Source organism: Panthera pardus, unplaced genomic scaffold (genome assembly GCF_024362965.1).
Source record: "Panthera pardus isolate Hobbes unplaced genomic scaffold, ASM2436296v1 HiC_scaffold_24, whole genome shotgun sequence".
In the NCBI taxonomy this organism is placed as follows: domain Eukaryota; kingdom Metazoa; phylum Chordata; class Mammalia; order Carnivora; family Felidae; genus Panthera; species Panthera pardus.
The window spans coordinates 85,725,984-85,752,801 of NW_026526810.1; the positions used below are offsets into that span (position 1 = coordinate 85,725,984).

At 34.2% G+C, this 26,818-nt stretch overlaps 1 protein-coding gene and 1 non-coding gene across 5 annotated transcripts in view; both read left to right on the forward strand.

Moving 5' to 3' along the window:
- Positions 1-26,582, forward strand: part of PRPF39 (pre-mRNA processing factor 39) — a 38,833-nt gene extending 12,251 nt beyond the window's left edge. The window contains exons 1-14 of one of the 4 annotated variants that reach the window (XM_019451920.2): positions 7,170-7,280; positions 7,466-7,534; positions 7,638-7,800; positions 7,929-8,047; positions 12,743-12,910; positions 17,332-17,497; positions 17,956-18,063; positions 19,624-19,788; positions 20,103-20,229; positions 20,637-20,905; positions 21,707-21,891; positions 24,827-24,901; positions 25,403-25,523; positions 25,842-26,582. In XM_019451920.2, the coding sequence (XP_019307465.1) occupies positions 7,714-7,800; positions 7,929-8,047; positions 12,743-12,910; positions 17,332-17,497; positions 17,956-18,063; positions 19,624-19,788; positions 20,103-20,229; positions 20,637-20,905; positions 21,707-21,891; positions 24,827-24,901; positions 25,403-25,523; positions 25,842-25,898 (1,647 nt within the window). In that variant the 5' untranslated portion in view covers positions 7,170-7,280; positions 7,466-7,534; positions 7,638-7,713 and the 3' untranslated portion in view covers positions 25,899-26,582. Of the gene's footprint in view, positions 1-6,343; positions 6,691-7,154; positions 7,281-7,465; positions 7,801-7,928; positions 8,048-12,742; positions 12,911-17,331; positions 17,498-17,955; positions 18,064-19,623; positions 19,789-20,102; positions 20,230-20,636; positions 20,906-21,706; positions 21,892-24,826; positions 24,902-25,402; positions 25,524-25,841 lie in introns of those variants that run through there. The other 3 variants (XM_019451918.2, XM_019451919.2, XM_019451921.2) reach the window with 3 other exon arrangements.
- LOC128773361 (small nucleolar RNA SNORD127) lies at positions 20,985-21,070 on the forward strand. The gene has a single exon (XR_008417625.1). It is a non-coding gene; the product is annotated as a small nucleolar RNA SNORD127 (small nucleolar RNA).
- Positions 26,583-26,818: the final 236 nt, after the last annotated feature.

The following is a 26,818-nucleotide window of genomic DNA, read 5'->3' on the forward strand; positions in this document are numbered from 1 at the left end:
GGGTAAGTTGGGGGAGGGTGGAGAGAGGGAGGCAAACCATAAGAGACTCTTAAATACAGAGAACAAAGACAGGGTTGTGGGAGGGGTGGTGGGTGGGGGATGGGCTAAAATGGGTGATGGGTATTAAGTGCTGGATGAGCTGATGAGCGCTGGATGTTACAGGTAAGTGATGAATCACTGAATTCTCTTGAAGCCAATATACTATATGTTAACTAACTAGAATTTAAATAAAAACTTAAAAAGAAAATCATTTATATATGCAAAAGTTTCTTTCTGGGCTCTTTGTTCTATTGGTGCGTTTGTTTTTATGCTAAAACCATGCTGTTGTCTTCTTCCTTTTGTTATTTTTTACCCCTTTGCGGTTTTGCTAATTGGAAGTTATTGTTGTTAAGAATAAAGTGAGACCAGTTAATTGCCACATTATGAAGAATGTGTTGGAATAACTTACTGAAAAATAACTTTAGTGTATTCTTTTGGCTATGTGATTTTTGGAGTAATCAGAAAAAATGATCTCCCTAAGGGTAAGGATGATGTTCTTAATTCTTCTTACAACACTTTAATTGCAGGGTGTGGAGTAATTGATAATGTCTGAAGATGCAGGGGTGTGGTAAATTTGCTGATTCCAGAAGAAACCATTTTGTTCCACTTTTTTTTTTTTTTTTTTAAATTTTTTTTTTCAACGTTTTTTATTTATTTTTGGGACAGAGAGAGACAGAGCATGAACGGGGGAGGGGCAGAGAGAGGGAGACACAGAATCGGAAACAGGCTCCAGGCTCCGAGCCATCAGCCCAGAGCCTGACGCGGGGCTCGAACTCACGGACCGTGAGATCGTGACCTGGCTGAAGTCGGACGCTTAACCGACTGCGCCACCCAGGCGCCCCCATTTTGTTCCACTTAAGTGTGCTATTAGAGTAGGGCTGGTAGTAAATGACTCAATGTATCAGCCAACATTCTTTGTTTTTTTGAGTGGCTTTGAAATAAAAGGACACAAGTCAGTGACTGATTTACATATTAATCTTCAAATGTGTCTTTAAAGAAGGGGGGAAAAAGGAAAAAATAAATTGAGAACATCTTTGCCTTTTTCTAGGCTTTCAAATGGTTTAAGCCTGGCAGAGCTTAGGACATTAAGCGGTAACTTATTTTTTCTGGTAGTGTAATACTGTACTTTGAATTCTCCTATACTATATACTGGTGAGATTGCTGATTGTTTTATTTCTTCTCAGAATCCTCTGTAGACTTCATCTCTGTCTTTTCTTCTCAAATCCCTCTGGCTCTACCCTGCTTACCTGCTGCTTACCTTCCACTTTCCCCATAAAACCCTGTTCATTCTGGTCAGTTTCTCTTGTCTCTGAATCAGTCCTAAATTCTACCCGTTTGTCTGTCAAGAAAGATTATTCTATCAAGTCAAGTGGACTTTTCTTCTATTCTGGAGTAATTATTTTCCTATTATTCTAAAACTTACAGCTTTTCAAAGTTAAGACCACGTTCTGTATTTCATGAGGCTCTTCTAGATGGCTGTAATTTTCAGTTGATTTCTCTAAACTTTGTTTCATTTGAAATTCTCTCTGTTTTGCCTGGTTTTTTGATCTCTCTCCCACTGAATTGATAAGAACTTTATCTTATACTTAGGTATGCTCTACCAGCAATGTAATATAGTACTGGATATACATCAGGCATTAAAAACTTTTTGTTTCCATCTGAATTCCCCCCTCATCTTTTTTTATTTTTTTCTTCTCTCTACTCTTCCCATCCCTTCCCACTTCTTTTTTAACATTCCTTAGATTTAGCTGATTATAGTTAATTCTTCCAGTGGCATTCAGCCTCAAAAAGTCTCCTGATTTAATATGTTAAATTTCTTTTTTGGGAAAAAATTTGCTTCATACTGTATTTTTAAATAATGTTTTAAACATGTATTAAAGTTTGGATTTCATATCTGTTTGACAATTGACCTTCTATACACATAAGCTAGTAAGAAGGCAAACTCACAGAAAATGTTTTACAATGAAGATCATATTTCCTTAGTTTACAAAGAACTTATATAAGCCAATAAGAATAAAAATTAGTAATGCAATAGAAAATGTGAATATAGGTTGTGAAAAGGCATTTAAGAAAAAAAGAAAAAAATAGAAATTGGGCTTTTTCATAGTTAAATGCAAATCACAATGAGGTACTACTTTTTTTTTTTAATCAGATAAACAAAAATTAAGTTTTATGGTACTTACAGCTGACAAGGGGAAATGGAGAAATGGCCATTCTAATGCATTGTTAGTGGGACTTCATTTGTCTGCAAATAATAGAAAACCTGTCTATTGATAGTAGTTTAAACTAATAGGGACTTACTTTCTCATACTGTGTGAAGTTGACATTGTGTTATTAGTAGCTTGATGATGTTAGGGCTGGCATTTGAGATTTTTTTTAAATTAAAATATTTATTTTGAGAGAGAGAGCAGAGGAGGGGCAGAGAGAGAGGAAGGGAGAGAATCCACACTATCAGCACAGAGCCTGACGTGGGGCTCGATACTCTGAACCATGAGATCATAACCTGAGCCAAAAATCAAGAGCTGGACACCTAACTGACTGAGCCACCCCGGTACCCTTGGCATGTTTGAAAAAAAAAATGTTTATTTAAGTAATCTCTATACCCAATGTGGGGCTCAAACTAAGAGTTGCACGCTCTTCCTACTGAGCCAGCAGGTGCCCCAGGGCTGGCTCTCTTAATTTTCCTGGCCAACCCCTAATTGACTGCTTCACGGACATAGGTTGTTTTAGATACGATAATGTTCAAGGTGAGAAGAAATTGGTAGAACCTACACTATTTGTGACTGTTCCGTTTAATCAGAAAAGCAGAATCTTTCCCAGGGCTCTGTAGCAGATGTCTTTTTCAGTCTCATGATTCCTTCCTTATATGGGATTAGGTATATTGCTACTTTGACCAAGAACAGTGTTTTATTAGGAAGATGGTGAGAGGGGATATTGGATTAGGCAACTAACAGTGTCTTGCCACATGGCTAATGCAATTTTTCTAGAGGTGAAATGTCAGCATCTTCTCAGATTTAATATACACGTATTCTTTGATCCAGTGGTTCCATTGTTCAGAGTTTACCCATGAGTAAGTTTCTGTTCTTCTGAGTTACTTAGAGAACTTGGTAGAAGTACAACTTTCTGGGGCTGAGTCTGCATCTCAGAATCATTGGAGTTGGGACCAAGGAATCTGTATTTTAAAAAAATGGCCTACTAGGTGACTATTGCATGGAGCTGCATTTGAGAATTTCTGTATAGACTGTAAGGAAACTCAGTTGTTTTTTTTAAGGTTTCATTTTAAATGTTTATTTATTTTTGAGAGAGAGAGAGTGTGTATGTATGTGTGCACATGAACTCAGGAGGAGCAGACAGAGAGATAGAGGATCCTAAGTGGGCTCTGTGCTGACGGCAGAGAGCCCAGTGCGGGGCTTGAATTCCACAAACCCTGAGATCATGACCTGAGCCGAAGTTGTACCTTAACCGACTGACTGAGCTACCCAGGCACCCCCGGGAAACCCAGCTTTTTAAAGTAGACATTAAAAAAAAAGGCAGCCAGGCAGCCATTGGCATGCATAGCTAGCTTTTCTTAGAACAAAACAAAATGCCTCCTTTTTTCCTTTGCTTGAGCCAAATTATTGCAGATAAGCCAAAAGAAGTAATCATCAGCCCAGTTATATAGGGAGAACAGGTGTTAATATCAAATATTTTTACTGTGTTTCATTTTATTTGGTATAAATACCTGTGTGTCTCTGTGTTTTCATGTATATAGTATATACATAATGAACATCTTTCTATATCAATACAAATGTATGTATTTCCTTTTTAATTATTATTTTGTATAAATATGCCATTTACTAAAGCAATTCTGTTAGTACTTCCTTCTCTGGTTGCTGTTATACAGTGTTGTAATGAATGCTTTTGAACAAATAAATGTTTTTGTGTGATTATTTCTATAACATGAAATACACACAATTTCCATTTGGTACATTTTACTTGACTGTCCACCCAAGAGATATCTTTCTAATTGTTGCCAAGTTAATATCTCATTTTAATTTACATCCTTATTAGTAAAGATATGATGCTTTCATGTTTATTGGTCACTTTCATTTCTTTTTTTGAATTACTTAGAGTCTTAGTCATCTTTTTAATTATATTGTACTATATTAAGTAATTGTGTATTCTGAGCATATTTTAAGAGTAAATCAGTTTTATGGTCTGTTTAGTTTTGAGAATAATCCCTCACTTTAATAAATAAGACACATTTTATGATTTAATGATTCAGTTTCTATTTTAACTGTTAGTGAAAGGGATGAAGCCAGCTGTTAAAATCTATTGTGTTAATATTTTATAGGATAGGGGTGCCTGGGTCGCTCAGTTGGTTATGGGTCTGACTTTTGATACTGGCTCAGGTCATGAGATACCCCTGCGTCAGGCTCGGCGCAGAGTTTGGAGCCTGCTTTGGGATTCTCTCTGCGCCCCTTCCCAACTCGCTTGTGCATGTAAGCTCTCTCCTTCTCTTTCTCTCAAAATAAACATTAAAAAAATTTTATAGGATAAAAGAATAATCTCTTACTATTTTGTGCTCTTAATGAGATGATTAATTTATTATATTTCAAAAATGTTTATTTATGGGGGGGTAGAGCATGAGCACGGGAGGTACAGACAGATGGGGGAGAGAGAATCCCAAACAGGCTCCATTTCTCAGCATGGAACCCATGCAGGGCTGGATATCACAAAACATGAGATCATGACCTGAGCCGAAATCAAAAGTTGGATGCTTAACTGAGACACCCAGGCACCCCTGAGATGATTTAATTTAAAAGACTTTATGCAGTTGCTATCCAGATTGTCAAACTTTCATAAATGTATTTTTAATAACTTTATTCATTAAAAAAATCACTTTAATTTTTTTAAATCTTATTTTGTATCTTCTGTAATAAAATCAAACCTAAGGGTACCTGGGTAGCTCAGCTGGTTAAGCATCTGATTCTTGGTTTCAGCTCAAGTTATGATCTCATAGTTTGTGGGATTGAGCCTTGTGTCGGGCTTTGCTCTGACAGCATGAAGTCTGCTTGAGATTCTCTCTTTCTACCTCTCACTGTGCTCCTCCCCTGCTCTTATGCATGCTCGTGTGCGTGCTTTCTCTCTCTCAAAATAAATTAAAAAAGTTAAACCTAGTTGCTAGCAGTTTTAAATTTATAAGTATGTGTGTTTTCTTTCTCCTTTCTAAAACTTTATCCTCAGCTAAGTAATGAACCTCTCTCTGAAACATTTATATCCAAGACCAGAATATGTTTTGTTAATTTTATTTTTTTTTTAATTTTTTTTTTTAACGTTTATTTATTTTTGAGACAGAGAGAGACAGAGCATGAACAGGGGAGGGGCAGAGAGAGAGGGAGACACAGAATCAGAAGCAGGCTCCAGGCTCTGAGCCATCAGCCCAGAGCCCGACGCGGGGCTCGAACCCACGGACCGTGAGATCGTGACCTGAGCTGAAGTTGGACGCTTAACCGACTGAGCCACCCAGGCGCCCCTGTTAATTTTATTTTTATCCTACAGAACAAATATTAAAGATATTTTGGTTTCCCAGGATTAATAGCAAGATAAATTTAGACATTGGGTTTTTTATTTTTAGCTAGCTAGGAAACATTGAATTCTAGATATGATTATTTTGAGGGAGCAGGCATAACACTCAATTATTGAAGAATGAATTAAATCCATCTTTACTTCACTTTTACTCAAGCACTCAGCAATAAAATAGCAAATTTTGGGGAAATTTAGATGTTATAGAAATTCATTTATAATATAGAAACTAGCCTGGAGCCTGCTTCAGATCCTGTGTTTCCCTCTCTCTCTGCCCCTCACCTACTTGCATTCTCTCTCAAAAATAGATAAACATTAATTTTTTATTTAATTTTTTATTTTTTTATATGTACAGAAACTAATAGGGCACCTGGGTCACTCATTTAAGCGTCTGACTCTTTCTTTCAGCTCAGGTCATGATCTCACGGTTTCAAGCCCCACATTGGACTCTGCGCCGGCAGCTGGGAGCCTGCTTGAGATTCTCTCTTCCTCTCTCTTTCTGCCCTTCCTCCACTTGTGCTGGCTCTGTCTCTCTCAAAATAAATAAATAAACTTAAAAAAATTTAAATACAGAAACTAATAAACTTGCTAATAATAACTTACAGGAGAGATCAGAATGAAATTACTATATTGCTTTAGTAACTAAATTACTATTGCTTTGGTAACTGCGGCTTTTAAAAGGTGATTTCGATGATGACAAATAAACATTTAGAAGATGTTCCTCTTTGTGTTTCCACAGATCATTAACTGAAGACAAAATAAGCAACTATGCAAAATTCTCACATGGAAGAGTACAGAAATTCTACTAATGGCAGCACAGGCAACAGTTCAGAGGTAGTGGTAGAACAGTCTGCTGATTTCAGTACTGAGATTATGAATGTTACGGAAATGGAACAGTCCCCTGATGGATCTCCTAATGTGAATACATCTACAGAAGAAAATGAAATAACAAATGTTGTGGACCTTCCAGTGACAGAAACGGAAGCAAATTTCCCTCCTGAATATGAAAAATTCTGGAAAACTGTAGAAAACAATCCTCAGGATTTTACAGGCTGGGTATATTTGCTTCAGTATGTAGAACAGGAGGTTAGTAACTATTTAAATGGGACTAGAGGGACAGGTTAATCAAGTAATACCTGATGAGGCTTTATTGTTTTGTAATTAAAGTTGCATCTTTTATAATTTTCAGATTAAGTTGAATAACATTGGATATGTACATTTTGGCTTCAAAGGATAACTTTCATAGCATTTGTATGTTATGGAAAGACAATATTAATAGACTCAAAGTCTGACATTTGTAAAAATTGGTGTGTGTGTGCATGCATGCATGTGTAGAATCACTGAATTAAAAGGTTACCTTTGAATACCTTGCTATTCAACAGAATTATGTCCTTTTGTTTCAAAGGATTAAGATTGTATATGCAGGAAAAAGAGATGTTGTGTGTGTGGTTTTTAAACCTGTCATTTATTTTGAGATATTACATTTGGAAGAAAATATTTTCTGACAGAAACCTCCAAGGTTTTTAAACACCTTGTTTTATTTTCATCAGAATCACTTGATGGCTGCCAGGAAAGCGTTTGACAAATTTTTCATACACTATCCGTATTGCTATGGTTACTGGAAAAAGTATGCAGACCTTGAAAAGCGGCATGACAACATTAAACAATCAGATGAGGTGCGTACATTACTGAATAAAATTGTCTCCATTAGGTACTGTAAGCCAAATAATAACAGAACAAAGACTTTTTTTTTTGGCTGGCAGTACCTACGATTTATGGTCAAACAATTTTATAGGGTATTTTATTTGCATTTGTCACTCTTGTGGCATTTGTAGCTAATATTTTCTCTCTTTGTTGGCAGGTGCGTTAAACCTCTACAGTTTGTCAAGCTTTGCAGTGCAAGCCTCTGTATTACACTGCAGCTTAACAAGTAGGGCAGGGCTTTTCTCTCACTTACATTTATTTCTCATTTTCCAAACAATATAGTTGGTTTGCTAGTCACATTTGCTACGTCTTATTGCATTTTTGGTCAGACGCTGTCATTGATGCTCTAATGGGTCTGTGCCCTATGGTCTGTAACCCAAAGCCTGCCCACACAACCCGGTCAGAATGCAGGGACTGCTGCGCTTTGAAGATCAAGACTCTGCACGTGGGGATCAGAACATTGCCATGTTCTATCCAACCTCCACCCAAATGGTAATGGTAGATTATTTAAACAAAATTCCAGTAATTAGTATTTCTAAGGTTCACCGGATAACACAGTGTTGCCTCTCTGTTAAGAAATAATTAAATATTTGAAGTACAGTTTGTTGTTTTCTTCTTAGGTGTATCGGCGGGGGCTTCAGGCAATACCTCTTAGTGTTGACCTATGGATACATTATATAAACTTCTTAAAAGAAACATTGGACCCTGGTGATCCTGAGACAAACAGCACAATAAGAGGGTATGGGAAACATTGATATTCAAATGTATTCAAAGTAGGAATAAGTATTCTGATGTTGATAATAGAACTACTTATGAATGGTAAACTGAATGTTTAACATGTATTTCTTTTTCACTATTTAAAAAAATGATACATGTAATAAACTTAATGCATGAATATAAAAATTGCAAATAAAAATATCCTCCTTCATTTGACACCTCTGTTCCTTATGTCCCCATTCCCATTTCTTTTGTGGTTTATGAATTGTGTGTTCTTTAATACATACATAGATGTACATACATGTGTGCATTTTGTACATATATGATTTTTTAAAAAATATAACAGAATGCTTTGGAATCTCTCCCTACTGTATATTTTTAACCATTGCATAAGTATTTTGTAATGTCAAAGGTACTATCTTTTATTTGACCAAATCCTTATTCATAGGAAATAATCAGTGCTGTAGTAAACATGTCTGTACAAAGTCATTATTTATGTAGAGCATGCTAGAAATGGAATTTCTGTCAAAGAGAATCCAGGGCTAAGTTTTATCAAGTGTTATTTCAAAAGTGGTATCATTTTTAAATTCCCACAGTATACATGAGTAGTCTTATTTCCCAAAGCTGTCCATGCCACTTCCAGTGGTAGCTCGTTATTTTAGTTTGTGTATCTCTAGACTGTTCATCCTAGTTTGTTGTTTTTTTCATATACTCGTATAAGCCATTTACTCATTGCCTGTTCATATCATTTGCTCATTTTACTTTTGGATTGTCTTTTTCTTACTGATTATAGGCATTTTAAAATGTGTTTTCTTTTTTTATCAAAGTATGTGCATATAGTTTAAAAAGTCAGTGTTAAACTGCTTAAGTGTTAAACCCCTGTTGAACTATTTTAGCTGTTTTTTCTGACATTTTCCCACATGTTTATAATAGCAATTCTTTACTGCTCTTTTCTGTCTCTTCAGTTCTTAAGATTCTGTGATGGTAGAGGAGAACTTTAGCTAATGTATACTCTGTTTTCCCTTTACTTATTTTCCACAATGGATAGGTTTCAAAGCCTTCTATTTTTCTTGGAGTTAATTACCCTTTCTTACATCTCCCTCTTTTTTCCCATTTGCTTAGTTTTTCTTTGAACATTTAAAATTTCCCACTCCCTCCCAACAGCTAATTTCAGTAGTCAGTACTAATACAGACTTTCCACGATGTACGAATGCTTTGTTAAGTCATTTTTTGAAGCTAAAAAAGTGTATATATCTAGTGTTATTCTACTTAATCTGAAAACTGTTAAAGTTATACTCAGAAATATAGAAATTCCATTTTTTACCCTTCCTCTTGGCGGGGTATTCTTCTTGGAACCTTCTTTTCTGTAGTCTGGATTAGTCTCTGTTTCTATCTATCGTACAGCAGTTATTTTGGAATTTCCTTCTTCTCCTAATTCTAGCATATGTCTTTACTTCTTTCCTGGGTTTCAGGCTCTATTTTTGAGAGTTTATTAGATGCTACTTTTTCTTGATTGATGTGTGCCTTTAGAGGAGTGTAACTTCTTGATAAAGGATGCTTGGGATGAAAAAAAAATTAAGATTTTGTATGCCTGAAACACTTAGTTGATGGTCCAATGGGGTATAGAACTTTGAGTTGGAAGTAATTTTTCCTTAGGGCTTTGAAGGCATCTCTCCATTCTCATATTGCTTCTGGTGTTGTTATTCAGAAGTATGATAATGCTCTTCTGGATTCCCTTTATATGACTTGTTTTTCCTCATGGAAGCTTATAAAATGATTTATCTTTGATAAAAATGCAGTTTTGTTTGTTTTTTTGTTTAAAGAGTAGATCTTTGTTTATTTACTTATTTTGAGAGAGTGTGAGCAGGGGAGGGGCAGAGTGAGAGGAAGAGAGATAATCCCAAGCAGGCTCTGTGCTACTAACACAGACATGGGCTTGATCTCATGAGCTGTGAGGTCATAACCTGAGCTGAAGTCAAGAGTCAGATGCTTAACCAACTGAGCCACCCAGGCGCCCCCAAAATACAGTTTTCTAATGATATGCTTTGGCGTGGGTTTTCTTTTTCTAATTCATTGTGTTTTACTTAGTGGGTCTTTTCAATCTAGGGTGCTCATGTCTTTCTGTTCTGAGAAATGTTATTATTAGGGTACCTGGCTGGCTTAGTCCATAGAACATGCAGCTCTCGATCTTGGGGTTGTGAGTTTAAGCTACATGTTGGGTGTAGAGTGTACTTAATAAAATTAAAATAAAACAAAATAATTAGTATTGTATTTATTTTTGTGTTGCTAATTTCCTTTCTATGTTTTTCTCTGTTTTAGTTGTTGGACATTGGATCTTGTTTTAGTCATTTAATTTTCTTATCTTTTACTTTTTTTCATGTCGGATATTGTTTGACTTTTTGAGGTATTTCTGTGACCCTTGTATTGGATTTTTAATATCTGCCATCAGTTTTTTAACGTCCAAGAATCTTTCTTGTTCGTTGTTCCGTTTTTTTTTTTTTTTTAAGTTTATTTTTGTGAGACAGCATGTGTATGTGAGCAGAGGAGGTACAGAGAGAGAAGGAGAGAGAATCTCAAGCAGGCCCCATGCTGACAGTGTGGGGCTCAATCCCATGAGGCATGAGATCATGACCTGAACCAAAATCAAGAGTCGGTTGCTTAACTGACTGAGCCACCCACGTGTCCCTCATTGTTCCTGTTCTTATAGTCTCCTATTCTTGTTATGTGGGTTAATGTATTTTTATTATTTTTTAAAAGGTATTAAGAAATGTTGATGTTTTCCTCTACTCCCAGCACTGTTTCCTCTAAAGTGTTTCTGTTTACTTGTTTTTGTCTCTTGACTTGTCTGATATCTGGATTTGTGTTCATGTGAAAGTGTGATTTTAATAAATGGAATGTAAGCTCTGTGGGTCTTATTTGTGGGCTATTAGTTGGCCTGGCAGGCTCACAGTAGCGTGATCAAGTGGCCACTCAGGTTTTTGTTGGGGGAATCCCAGTGTTGGTATTCTTATATCATACTCCTGTGTCAGGTGGTTTCTCATTTAAGGATCATCTGATCGGCCTGGAGAATGTATACCTAGCTCCTGAAATCCCATAGCTGGGCAGAAAAGAAGAGGGTTTAAGGTTTCTTACCATTCATTAAACAAATCTTGTAACATCCTGTCTTTAGTTCATTACCTTCTTATCATACTTCCTCTCCCAACTCCCCAACTTTTCTTAGTGTCTGGTGTGTTAATTTCCTGAATCATTTTGGGATTCTGCAGGGGCAGTAACATGTGTTTTACTGTCTTAAAAAGGTTAGATATAAACATACACATGTGCATGTACACACATACACACTCAATCCTTTATTACCTATCTTAACATGTTCCCTCCAGTTTTAGCACATAACACATTCTTTAAAGTTTGTTTAGGATGTTTCTTTATCGTGTCTTTTTATCATTTTTTTCTTAATGTGGCTCAGTCTTTAATCTTTTGTTGGTGTCTGAGTTTTGTGCCTATCTTGTCAAGAATATATAAATCTGGTGTTTTCTTCTAATTTCTTAATAGTTTTTTGTTACCATTTATTCATCTAGCATTTAAATTTGTTATCTTTTTTAAGACACAAATTAACCTTTTATTTTGTCAGGCTTTTCTATGTTGGTTTAAAATAACTTCTTTATCATATACTATTAATTATACTAATCTTTCACATGTACATTGATCTATTTTGTTTTCTTGAAACTATTTTGTGATCCATTTTTATGTTACCTGGCTAGTGCCATACTTTTAATTACTATAGCTTCCTAATTTCTTTTGATGTCTTTCAGGAAAATGCCACTGCATTGCCCTTTTTGTATGTTAGCTCAGTGTTAGAATTTGTTTTACCTGACCCACTCAAAATTTGTTAGAGCTTTGATTGGGATTGTATTAAAGTTGTAGGTTAATCTAGGCAGGGTACTTTTATACTGTTAAAAACCCCTGTTGATTATAAGATACTTATTTTGAAAATGTGTATCTAAAAGTTTTATCCCATCGGGATGTCAAATCCAGTGATTAAAATTGCTTACAAAAATCTCTTTGAAATGAGTTAGGTAGTTTAAAAATACATGTGTTTTTTTTGTTTGTTTTTTAGTTATTTTTTAGTTAGCTGGAGATGTAGCAGGAGAGACTTTTGAAAGTTTTAAAATATATGTCTACTTCTCATTCCGTTACAAGGCAGCTGGGTCCCTTCTTGGAGTTATTTTTCCAGAAAATTATTCCTTAAATTGAGATAAAATTAGTTTCTGTCTTCTGCCCTAAATGTATCTATTCAACATTTCAAGTTTAACAAATATTTAAGTGTCTGCATTGACACTCTATATGTTTGCAGTGTGTATGTTTTGCATTATAATTCTGTATAAGATAAAATTCTATAAACATACATATATTCCCTTTTTGTTTCCTTACTCTTTTTTAATAATTAGTTATTGTATACTTTTGTTATTCCTTCTGCTTTTTGCTCCCTGCTTATATGAGAAGCAGTTGAATGTAATTTTGAATTTAGCATAATCTTCTGAAATTTAGAAATAATGTTTTAATTTTTAAAAATTTTTTGAAATTGAGGTATAATTGACATAATAGTTTTAGGCGTACAACTTAAGGATTTGATATCTGTATATATTGCAGGGTGTAGAAATAATATTTTTAAAGTGATTTTATCTTGGAAAGATAACTTAGAAGTAATTTAATTTTTCAGAACTTTCGAGCATGCTGTTTTAGCTGCAGGAACAGATTTCCGATCTGACAGACTATGGGAAATGTATATAAACTGGGAAAATGAACAGGGAAACCTGAGAGAAGTTACAGCTATATATGATCGCATTCTTGGTATTCCAACACAGCTTTACAGTCATCATTTTCAGAGGTGGGTGGAAAAGTCCGATCATTAAGATATATTATGATTAATCAGGTAATTCTTAATATTGAGGATTGTAATTCTCTTGAAATGTCATGTAAGATTCTTTCAGATACAAACAGGAATAAAGTTTCTTGCTTGATAATCACAATTTACACACTTTTGAATTTTGATATTTTTCCACATACCTTATGAAATGTTTAGGAATTTTAACCATATTTAAACAGAAGTTTCTCTATACCCCTTTTATAGATGAAGAATAATGGGACTCCTAAGATATTTCAGAGTGGTGAAGAATGAGAAAATAGAATCAAATTTTAATTATTTTTTGTGGTACTAAATTAACAGTGTACATGGCACATAAAGATGCTTATTTAGAACTTAATGATTTACTTAGGATGCCTTGGTTGGCTTAGTCAGTGGAGCATATGACTCAGTCTCAGGGTTTTAAGTTTGAGCCCCACTTTGGGTGTAGAGATTACTTAAGAAAAAAAAGTTAAAAAAAAACAACTTAATGATGTACTAAAGGTACATTTTTGTGATTCATATAATACCTTATGTTCAAAACTGTGAAAGATCTATTATTTATGTAGTAAATCTAGATCTGTTTATATCAAAATCAAAATCAAAAATAATTTCATTTAAATTTTCCACTATGAATTTGTCCTGACTGGTATCATTTCATTTTTATGAGTACTGTTAAAACAACTAATTCTGTGTGATACGATTTCCACATTCTGTTTTCTGATGTACTCAAAGTGTCCCACTGATATGGACTCAAAGTCTTTCTGAACAAGAAAGTATGTAAGTATTTACTATGTTGATAAATACTTGCTTTTTTAGCTACCATATTTTCTATAGTTATGTTACAATTTTTATAAGTAGTATTGTGTTAAAGGCTGTAAGTTAGGTACTTTTTGAAGGATTTTCTAAATTTTTCTTTACTGAAAAAGTAGAAGACTTAATGAAGCATCTGAAAAGTACTGTGGATCAATTTGCTAAAGACAGAAGTTATGCTGATCCAGTTTAGGAATAGGAATGATGTAGATCTGAATATACTGTCTTTGTTTTTTTATGGAGTATAGGAGATGCACAGGTTTCTAGGCAGAAACTTGCTAAAAGACATTATTAACACAAGACTTCCCATATGCAAATGCTTGGTGAATGTTTGAAAGAATGAATGAATACAAAGTTTTTAAAAATCCTTATGAGAACAAGAGGGTGCCTTTTCACATGCCAATTTTTCTAGGATCTATCGTATAGATACAAAGTCTGTGACAATAAGAACTTTATTGTTGGTAAGAAAGATAAATTAGGAAACACTTGTCATATACCATTTGCCATGTACGAGATGCTGTTCTGAATCCCATATAGTTAATTTAATCCTCACATGAAGCCAGTGAGGTATAGGTACTATTATTATCCCCATTTTATGGAAGTAGAGGCACAGATAGATTAAAATACTTGCATGATGTCACAGAGTTAGTTAGTTGGAAGCTGTTTGGAACGTAGACAGTGTGGCTCCAAAGTTCTTGGTATAGTTTCCTCCACATCTTTTTTTTTTGTTATTAAATGAATATCCCACTAGATTTTTAAAAATGTATAGATGCTTATAATAGACATTAGTGGATTGCATTACAAATATTGCTCTTTAATCTGCTCTTGTTCTTTTAATATTTTGACATTTTCCTTATCAGTGTATATAGCAAACTCACAAGTAGTGTTTGTGTAAGTAAATCTTATGACATGACTAACTGCTTTGAGAACTAGGGGAATGTTTTCTTTTGCCTAATACACTCCTCCTACTTAGTTGTTTATTTAGCACTAGCTATGTAAAAGATTATATACCATTTAAGTTGTAGAAATAAAGGCTCAAACAAGTTATGTGTGAATGGTGTTGGCCGTCAATCTTGCTGAAAGTGTAGAAGAGGAAGCGCATATTTTTTTAAAAAGTGTTCTAAGTCCTGTAATAGTTTTTCTGTCGTGTAGGTTTGTATACTGGATATACACTGATGACATCTCTAAGAAAGTATCTAATTTAAAATATTGTTAGCATGTGGACTTTGTTGATGTGATCTGACTTCTCAGACCCATGCCCTCGTAGTTCCTAAGCTCCAGAAATAATATCTAAATACTGATAATTTCCCAAAGGGCAGTATTTTTTACTTCTATGGCTGTGATACCTTTTCTGCTTCCCCATTTGTCTGGTTGCTCATATGACTCAAAACCAGATAGCTTAATGTTTTCTATATGAAACTTTCTCTAGTTTAGCAAAATAGAAAGTATTTCTGTCATTTGTGCCAGCACTCTGCCTATTTATTTACATTGTCTTAACGCTAATAACACCACTTTAAATTTATGTCTCTTGTATATAGTTCTTGCACATTGGTCAGTTTCTGAGACTTACTAATACTTTTTATCCTTAATACCTAGGAATAGGGCTCAGTATATTAGATACTCAGCCATTCTTTATTGAATAAATTAGTTTTCAGTAGAAAAAAGGCTGATGAAAAATTACTGCTTAGTATTCCTATTTTATCACCATTGAAAGAATTTCCTATATAACATAGCAGTTATTTTAAGTTTGTGCTCTGTAAGTAGTTAAAAGTTTTTTTATTTGTATCCTAACAATTTTAATATTATATGAATATTAAATCTGTTCATTTTCTTACTATACTTTTGAGTTCTTCATTAAAAAAATTTTTTAATAAGGAAGTCTGTATTTTTTGTCTCCCAGTGGTGAAACGGATCCAAGTTAAGCCTCTGTATCCATTGACTATGCAAAATTTAGATTAGTTTCCAATGTTATTTACATACATGAGTGACAGCCTTAAAATCCATAAAATTCAGGTGTCAGTAGCCTAAATCAGTTTTAAGAAACTTGGGAAAATATCCATAAGATTGGAACATAAGATTAAATATACAACTATGTGTAATAATTTGATTGGAGAGGTTGGTTTGGATCAGCATAAAGACTTTATCTAAGGAGATTGGATTTTAGCCTGAATGCAGGGTAAATGTACTGAAGTTATTTTGACATGGGCTGGGGGGGGGGGGGGGCGGAGAGATATGATCATGTTTACTATTTTGTTTTTCATGTTTACTTTTTAATATTTTTATAGCAATATTGGGGTTGAGATGGGAATAGTGAGACTAGAGTCTGGAAGAGCAGTTTATATTTATCCAGGTGAAAAATGAGGACATGAAGACATATTTAGAAGGTGAAATCAATAGGACCTGGTACCCAGTGGAAAGTAAATGATAAAAGCAAAATAGAAGAGATGTAGAAACTGAGTGGTTGGCAGTACCATTAATCAAAATTAGAAATGCCGAGGGTGTTGATTGTGGATGAAATGACACAATTAGTTCAAGATGTTGCATAAAATTTCCAAATTTAGATAGTGTAGCTATTTTAGGTCTTTAGCTTGGTGTTTTTTATTAAAATTTGCATATATATAAACTAGTGTGCATGGATAAAATGAAATGACTTTTTTTCCAAAACACTTTTTGCTTAAAATTAACCTATTTCTTTGTGCAGAGTTTTGGCAATTGGATAGAAAAGTATGGGCTTGAGTTATAGTTTTTAGAGTCACCATAGGATGCTTATTATTTCTGTATTAATAAGATTGGGCATGAATTAAATGAAAATAGATGAGAACAAAATGTCAGATGGAGTCCTTGGCAATCCTAACATTTAGGGACTGATAGGAAGGGACAACCCTCAGAGGAGATCAAGGATCAGTCAGAGACTTGGAAGAAAACCAAGAACGCAGTAACTCTGAGCCAAGGGCAAAGAAGGTTCTAAAAGGAAAGTGTGGTTAAAGGGCTTAAGTAGTGAAGACTTAAGTGATAGTGATAACGTTTAGGATAGAGGCTGTACTGTGAAACAAGTGTCCATTTAATTTTGCATGTAAAAGGCACTTGGTGGCTTTAATTAGGGCAGTTTCATTGAAGTTTTTGGCACAGACACAGATTCAGGAGTAACTGAGAAGTGGGAAGGAGCTACAAATGTTTGTTGATCATTTATAAATGATCATTTATAATTTAAATAGGGATTACTATTATTTCATTTTAAAGTAATTTTGCAGAAAGAAAGAAAGAAAACTTTGCAAAATAGCATTGTGCCATTTTACAGATGAGAAAGCCAAGACATAAGGGAAAACTTCCCATAAGTCAAATAACTAATAATGGACAGAACTAGGATTTGGATTTATGCCTCTCCATGCTTTTTCCATTCCATTGCCAAGGCATGAAGAAAATTAAGTTGTCTGTAGACCATTTAATCAAGTGGTAGCTTTCACCATAGACAAGGAAAGGGTTTGGTTTTAAATCAGAATTTTTTTGGAAGAGTAATGTGTAGTAGTAATTGAAAATGGGATCTAAAATTACGCTTCGTATATAGAGCATTTATTTTCATTGGCTTCTTTTAGATTTAAAGAACATGTACAGAATAACTTGCCTAGAGATCTGTTAACTGGTGAACAGTTTATTCAGCTGCGAAGGGAATTAGCTTCTGTAAATGGACATAGTGGTGATGATGGTCCTCCTGGTGATGATCTACCATCGGGAATTGAAGACATAACAGATCCAGCAAAGGTAACTAAACTTAGGGAAAAAATCCTTGAATGCATGAGAAACTAGACTTTATATCCCTTTACTTCATGTGTTGTATCACTTGTAGCTCATATAAAATTAATTTCTGATTGAGGCAGGTGGGAATTCTTTAGCTGTGGTGTAGTTTAAATACAGATTTAACGTGGAGAATCTATTTTACTATGAGACACCTGGAAATAGCTTAGAAGGGGCATTTTGCCTGTGTTGTGATCTACTAGCCCCTTTTAAATACACACATGAGAAAGTGGGTTTTTTAAAGGAGATTTTTAGCTAACTTTTAGTATTGTTAATTGTACTTTACACATAATTGATAACAGCTTAAAACTTATCACAATTATAAGATTAAAGTAGGTGTGAATAATACTTAAATGTAAGCAGTAATATTAAAAAATTTCATTATCTAACTTGTGTGATTTAAATTTTTTCTTTTTCTTCCCAAGCTAATTACAGAAATAGAAAACATGAGACATAGAATCATTGAAATTCATCAAGAAATGTTTAATTATAATGAGCATGAAGTTAGTAAAAGGTGGACATTTGAAGAAGGTGTAAGTGTTTTTGTTTTGTAATAGGCTTCAAAATATAAAGATAGGAATAATGTATTTTTCCGTTTTGAGTAATGTCTTTACTATTTTGTTTATTTAAGTAATAAGACATTTGTCCCACTTATCTCTACCATTATCAGTTTTCTGTTATTAATTTTAGAATCTTATAGAATGAATTCAGATTTACTTGATTTGCAAGATATGTCTACTCTGAACCATTTTATTATAGTTCTGTTTTTAGAATCAAATTTGAGTTCATACTTTACGTATTACAAAATACACCCATTTTAGATGTGTAGTAAAATGAAGGTTTTCCCCTCACAGATTCTAATTATTTTTGTTTTTGAAATAGCTTTATCGAGATATAATTCACTTACCATATAGTTTACCCATTTAAAGTATATAATTCAGTAGTTCTTAGTGTATTCACAGATACATGCAGCAATCACCATAGTGCATTTTGGAACATTTTCATCACCTCACAAATTCCTTACCCTTGGGGCGCCTGGGTCACTGAGTTGCTTAAGCATCCGACTTTTTTTTTTTTTTTTTTTTTAAGACGTTTATTTATTATTGAGGGAGAGAGAGACACACACAGAGCATGAGCAGGGGAGGGCAGAGAGAGGGGAAGACAGAATTCGAAGCAGGCTCCAGGCTTTGAGCTGTCAGCACAGAGCCCGACGCGGGGCTCGAACTCACAAACTGCGAGATCATGACCTGAGCTGAAGTTGGTCGCTCAACCAACTGAGCCATCCAGGTGCCCCAGCATCCAACTCTTGATTTTGGCTCAGGTCATGATCTCCTGGTTTGTGAGAGAGAGCACCACATCAGGCTCTGTGCTAACAGCATGGAGTCTGCTTGGGATTCTCTCTTCCTCTCTCTGCCCCTCTCCTGCTCGTGTGCACATGCACATTAAAAAAACAAAACAAACCTTGCTTTTTAGCTGTCACCCCTCTACTACCTCACCTGCCTGCTCTAGCCCTAAGGTACCGCTAATCTCCTTGATGTTTCTATAGATTTACCTATTCTGGCCTTTCATATGAGAGTGGAACCATACAGTATTTGGTTTTTTGTGACTGGCTAGTAAATTCAGTTTTGGCATGTATAATGTACATTATGGTATGGCACACTACAGCAATTAGGACATAGAACTAGTCTGTCATCCCAGAAAGTTCCCTTGGCCCCATTTCATTCAGTAACCTGTATCCCACTCCTAGCCCCAGTTACCTACTGATCTGCTTTCTGTTATATAGCATAATTGTTCAATTTTAAATTACTCAATAAAGAAATAAATTTGCTGAAAATAAAAAAAATTATGTAGTGCCATTAAAATGACTAAATAAATAAAGAATACATTCTGTTTCTTCAATTTTTAAAGCCTAAGAAATTTAAGGGGTTTTAGTTGTAAGTTTTTTTTATCATGAAATATGGTGATGAAAATTTTCTTGGTTCACCATCATTAATTATGTACATAGTTTAGATAGTTTGTATTGTTCCTATAGTCTAGTGTTTTCTTTCGTTGCAATGTCCTACTTTTTTTTTCCTGTTATACTTTTGTTACAGATTAAAAGACCTTATTTTCATGTGAAACCATTGGAGAAGGCACAACTAAAAAACTGGAAAGAATACTTAGAATTTGAAATAGAAAACGGGACTCATGAACGAGTTGTGGTTCTCTTTGAAAGATGTGTCATATCATGTGCCCTCTATGAGGAGTTTTGGATTAAGGTAAGAAAATTATATGCTCTGAAACTTGCACATATTATAAACATTGATCTAGTGACTAACCTTTTTTGTACTTCTGTTGAATGTTGTTCATATAACTATATCTGTTGCATTAGGAGATGGTCTGCTTGCAACCAGATTTGACTGCTGCATATGCCAACCTCGTTGCCTCTCTTCGTCCTTCCTTACAGAAACTAGTCTAGTGGTTCAATAAAGGTGCTGAATGGGTTTAAAAATAGAATTTTATCGTTCTGTCACATATTTAATGGCTTGTTCAACTGTAAATTATTCAGTATTTCCTCTGTTTCTGTACGTAGTATGCCAAGTACATGGAAAACCATAGCATTGAAGGAGTGAGGCATGTCTTCAGCAGAGCTTGCACTATTCATCTCCCAAAGAAACCCATGGTGCATATGCTTTGGGCAGCTTTTGAGGAACAGCAGGGTAAGAATGAGGAAATTCAGTTGATATTTTTGGGATTTTTAGTTAACTTCAAGATAAAGTTCTAGGAATTGAGTCTTGAGGGATGGTATAGAGCAGAGGTCAGTCTTGTTTTTTGTTTTTGCTTTTCTTCCTTCAGGGGGTAAACTTTTTTTCTATTAAAGGCCAGATAGTGAATATTTTAGGCTTTGAAGGCCATATGGTCTCTTTCCTGACAACCCTGCCATTGTAGCCCACCCAAAAGCATCTGTAGACCATAGATAAACAAATGAGCACGGTTATTTTCAATTAAAAAAAACAACCAGGCAAAGGGCTAGATTTAGCCTGTGGACTGTTATTTGCCAATACCTGGCATAAAGGATATTTCAGAAGTTTAAATCAAAGCATAAACATTTAATTAACATTTCTAGGTAATATTAATGAAGCCAGGAATATCTTGAGAACATTTGAAGAATGTGTTCTAGGATTGGCAATGGTTCGATTGAGAAGAGTAAGTTTAGAACGACGGCATGGAAATATGGAAGAAGCTGAACATTTGCTTCAGGATGCCATTAAGAATGCTAAATCAAATAATGAATCATCGTTTTATGCTATCAAACTAGCCCGACATCTTTTCAAAATACAAAAAAACCTTCCAAAATCAAGAAAGGTGCTTTTGGAAGCAATCGAAAGAGACAAAGTATGTATTTGTATTTTAGAATATCTTCCATAAAAAAAAAAAAATAAATGGTCGTTTTTGTTTTTTTTCTTTCCCATTTTGGCAACTATGATGAAAGATTTGGTCTGTATGTAATATATTTTATTACTAAATGAAGACAACAGTCCCTCTAAACTGATGTTGCCATCTTTAACAATTGTTTAAATTATTAGGTATTAAAAGGTTGAGAAAATTAAGATTATTGGGTTAAAAAGTGTTGCAGACATTGTGACACTTTGTATTTCCCTCACATTTAGAAATTTCACAACAAATTTACTGATAGTTTTAAGTAGAGGACCTGGGAGAGTACTTTATAAACAAAAACATGGCAGATGTCTACGTTTTAGCAACTGTAACAGTGAGATTCTTTTTTAAAGTATTTCGTTTTACATATCGGTTGGCAAAAGGCAGTGTATAGGAAATTTCTTACTTTTTAGATTTTAAGCTAATGACAGGTCTGTGGAACTGTGGAAACCATTTTTTAATGTTTTGTATTTGTCATGGTAGGTCAAGCCACAGTAAACCTAAGATAAGATACAGGGTCTTAACTTATTGGCATTTAATAATTTTAATAGTTGGGGAGATACCAGGATGATGTCATTACTTATCAGTATGCTAATTAGTTTTTTCACCTGTTATGTGTATGCTGAAAATATTTGAGTTACATTTTAATGACTTTCAATATTTTTCAAATTTAGACATAAAAATTAAGACATTTTAAATATCTGTGTTCTAATCAAAACATTTTAGAAATATTATTAATTGATACTGCTTTTTACACAGGAGAATACAAAGTTATACCTCAATTTACTTGAAATGGAATATAGTGGTGACCTCAAACAAAATGAAGAAAATATCCTAAATTGTTTTGACAAAGCTATACATGGTTCATTACCTATTAAAATGAGAATTACATTTTCTCAGAGAAAAGTGGAGTTTCTTGAAGATTTTGGTTCAGATGTTAATAAGTAAGATCTTAATTATATATTATTTGAATAATAAATGAGCATTAATAATTTTGTATGAGTTTAATGATTAGTAGAAGTTAACATATTTCTTTTTCCTCATATATATGGGGGTAAATTCAGTTTTGCAAATGTGTATGTGTAACAGGATATATGGTTTGTCTTTCCTTCAAATTGTTTTCAAAATTTTGGCATTGTAATGTAAACAATGAGAAGGCAAGAAACAGCAAATCCTTTGAAAAAGTAAATGAGTCAAGGCTTGAACCTTGAAACACAGAAACAGTATATACACCACAAAAGGTGGATGTGGTTAATCTAGAATAGGGATGCCATTTTATCTCTGATTGGAGGAAACAGTATGGTTGCACAGATGATGCCTAGTGGCCTCATTTCATGCATTGTAAAAAGCTGAAAGTTGAGGGTGGTGGAAGGGGGTGTACTCTAGGGGATTTGGGAAAAGGACAAGTTTGCAACTTATATTTACAAAATAGAAGAGAAGTATTGATTAGAGCATTGCTGCTGTTCCATTCTTAACTGATTGTAGTAGGGAACTATCACAGTTCTTATAAGGCATGTCCCTTCTCTAATTACCCTAATTTAGAGTGATTTCTATTGAAACAGCTGTTGATAAAATGAGGATTATTTGTCTCTGTTTGTGTATGTGTGTATACATTTTTGATGGTTGAGTAAAATTAAAAAAACATTTAACAGAAGTTAAATTTTAATACAGTTGTATATATGTGCTTTACATCATAGTAAATGTTTTCCATGAATTGTCTAATGTAAAATACCTAACAGTCTAATGAGGCTGTAGGTACTGTTCTTATTTTTTTGTTGCTACTGTTGTTCTTTTAATAGATGAAGAGAGGCTTAAAGAGATTAGGAAGTTTTTCCAAGGTCAGTTAGCTATTATTACATTGTGCAACTGGGATTAGAACTTGCTTCAAAGTCTATGCTGCTAACCACCTGTGCTGTATATTTAGTGTCTTCTGTTTGTTTTGCACTGAAGAAAGTGCACAAAAGAAATGGGATATGTAATTCTAGCTTCTAGTCTAGTTGGATGGTTTAATCAGAGGAAATAGGTAAGTATATGAGGTGGCACAGAACTGTTAAGAAGGCTGTGCTTTCTATGGATCAGAATGGATTTGTCATCCTTCACAGAGGAGATGGGGCTTCATTTGGGTACTATGGGATTCTGGTAAGGAAAGAATAAAATTGTGGAAGAAAGTTAAAGTTCATGTGAAAGTAACATCTGCTTGATGGGAGGATTTTTGAAGTAGAAGGTGTGATGTTGATTGTGCTGTGCTTGGTTCAGAGCACACGCAGTGCCATGATTGACAGTAGGAAGCTATTAAGAATTTTGACTGGGATTAAATGACATATTTGAAATTGGCAGTAATATGTGGACAGATCAGAGGCTTAACACAAAGATAACCGGTCCTTGCAAATAAAATTATAGAGGGTCTGGATATCAGGTCTAAGATTGTTGTAGTTGAAATTTAAAAAGGGTTTGACTGAAAAATAGATGAGCTTAGAAATTAGAAACTTAGGAATTTAGGTAGTATGTATTGGTAAGAACTGATTTTTTATTTCTTTTTAATTTTAGTTAGCCAACATACAGTGCAGTATTGGTTTCAGGAGTTGAATTCAGTGATTCATCACTTACATACAACACCCAGTGGCCACCACAAGTGCCCCCCTTAGTACTCATGAGTTGATGTTTAATTCAGCTAAATATATGCTTAAATCCTAGCAGTGTCACTTAACTATTTGTGTATTCCTCACTTTTCAGATTTTCTCATGTATAGATTGAGTCTCTTACCACCTAATCCATAGGTGGATTCCTTAAGCCTTAAGGAAATTAGTCCATTTAAAGTGCTTGGTGTTGAGGAACAACCAGAGCACTGGGATTAACAATTTCATAGCCTCTTGAACATTTTGGGGCCAGAGTTATTTGTTGTTATCATTGGATGTGTATATATGCAGATTGCTCAGGGATGTTGTATATGCATGTAAATTATCAAGGTCATTTCTACAGAAATGTTAACTATCTGTGTTAGTAGGGTTAATGATTACTTTAAAAAATAAGGCCATGTTTGTTTTTAAAAAAATATTTCAGAAAATGGTAAAAGGAAAACAGAATCTTTAGGATTTTTCTGTCAGTTTGGCTTCAAGTGACATTGTTTTTGAAGTTCTGAGTTCCAGGTGAGACTTAATACACGTATTATGTCGGAATTTTTTTATTAAAAAAAATCTTCATCAGTGATAAAAATTATATTGTACTTTTATATTAGTTCTAATTCAGTTTATCACATGGTCAAAGTTTAAATACACTTGATCCTAACTGGTGTCAAGTGTCTTTAATAAGCATGGTTAGATTTCAAAAATGTAGAAATTACAGAACGGTCAGGACTTATTTGCACTGGACAAAAACACATCCTCAAGGCCACTGTCTTAGTTGTAGAATAACTTCTTAGGCAGGCTCTCCCCGTGTGTTAGAAAGGATAATAAAAGGTAGCTCTTGACCAATATCCCATCAGCTCAGTCAACTGTAGTAGTGAGAACAGGCACTTTTCTAGTAGCTCAAAAATCCTGGGAGTTATTAAACATCTTGGTTTGGGTCAAATGTTCACTCTAAACCAATTATTGGTCAGGGGTATATAGTGCTGTGGTTGGCCAGTTCTGAATCCCTGAAGCCCCATTTGAATCACATGGACTGAGAAGGAAAGTGTAGAGCAGTGGTTTCCCAAGAGGAAATAAATTGGAAAAGGTGGCTGGGAGGAGGTTTGCTTGCACATTCGTTTAAAAAAAAAAAAAAAAAAAATTATGTTTATTGCAACATATTTTTGTTACCAAGTGAAAGTAAGTCCAAACTTTAAAACTTTAACAGTTTGGCTTTTGTATATTCCATAGGATGTTATTTTTCCTTCCCTCTCAGGCTTCTGAATGCTTATGATGAACATCAAACACTCCTAAAAGAACAGGATTCTTTAAAAAGGAAAGCAGAAAATGGGTATGTAACTTCTTGCTCAGAATGATTCATGATGCTTAAAAAAAAAGACATTTCATTGCTAAAATGCCTTTAAAGATAAATATTAAAAAAAAAAATTTAATGTTTATTGTTTAGGGGGCGGGTTGTGGGGGGGGGGAGCGTGCGTGAGTAGGGGAGGGGCAGAGAGAGAGGGAGGGAAACAGAATCTGAAGCAGGCTCCAGGCTCTGCTCTGTTAGCACAGAGCTGAACCCAGGGTTCATACACACAAACTGAACTGTAAATCATAACCTGAGTTGAAGTCGGACGCTCAGCGCCCCTAAAGATACATACTTTTAAATGTTGCCTTCAGGTTGTGGTAATTTAGATACTTTACATTCATGATTTGAAAAAAAACTGTACAAAACTTGAGTAGTTGAGAACTTTACTAAAACAAATGTACACAGGTACAAATGTAAACATGCATACATTTGTTTTAAAAGTACTTACCTGTGGGAATTTAAAGTTTTTTCCCTTGTATTTAGGTCAGAAGAACCAGAGGAAAAGAAAGCTCACACAGAAGACACAACTTCATCATCTACACAGATGATTGATGGTGATTTACAGGCAAATCAAGCGGCATATAATTATAGTGCCTGGTATCAAGTGAGTTCACCTAATTGAATTTTTTGCTTGTAGATGTTATTCAAAAATGAAAATAAAAATAATTTAATAATAATTTTTTATTTAATAATTAGGATAATTTATTTAATAATAAAATTAAAAATAAATTAGGATAGTCTTTTTTTTTTTATAACAACTACTTCTATTCCAGACTGTATAATAAATTGTCTTTTGTGGTTAAGTCTTGGAATTTTAGCACTGAACACATGCCTGGTTTCTTAAATGTATATGCTTTAATTATACTTTCATAAATGGAACCGAGCCAGTTTTAGCATGCTAACATGTGCTTTTTCCTTTCAGTACAATTATCAGAATCCGTGGAATTATGGACAGTATTACCCTCCCCCTCCAACCTGATGGGAAAATATATCAGATGGAATGTATTAAAAGTATGAAATTATTTTTTTTTAATGAGGGATGTAAACATAGCATAAGCTTGTTGTATTTGATAACTTGTCTTCCTGTTTTCTGTGTAACATGATTTGTTTAGTAATAGGGGAAAATGTCACTTAGTAGCTTACCACAGATACTATTTCCTACCATTTATAAAATTTACTTTTTATTGGAGAACTATTTTTTTGATTTTTTGCATTAAGTGGTCTAGAATTCTTTTGCAATGGATTTGCAACAGAAATCCTTTGTAGCCTTAAGGGGTAGGAAAAAAACTGACTGGAAATCATGTCAGTGTAGTTCAAGATACTGAAAATATATAAGGGCTGGTTATTAAGGATTTACCTCCTCTGTAAAAAAAAAAAATGGATTTTTAACCTTTAATGACAAGGTTTTGTCTGTTTCAATTATCCTTGTGAATTTGGATTTAATTGCAGAAAAGATACACTATTAAATACTATGTCTTGGGATAGAGATTATAAATGAAAAAATGGAGTGTTTGCATCCCTTTTAAAAAATGAAAATCATATCAAAAGTATGTTGTTTCAGGAGACTTTGTATTTAGAATATTCATGTAAAACTTGTGAGCAAGCTTTCATTTTGATCAAACTGATCATCTTCATTTTTGTAATAAAACTTAAGACTCCTTAACTAATTGTTATGAATTTATTTGGGGGCAGGTTCACCTAACAATATTAACTTTCTCATTATTAGTGGACCATTGGTTTTGAAGTATACTTTTCTTGAATTTAGCTAAAATCACACCATTTATAGCTTTTTGCTCCCTCTGTTTCTCTGCTTGTCTTCTCACTATACAGGAACATTTATTTAAAGAGGAGTGTGCCTCTGAAAAAGCTGTCTGGACAGTTTTACTATAACTCCCTGTT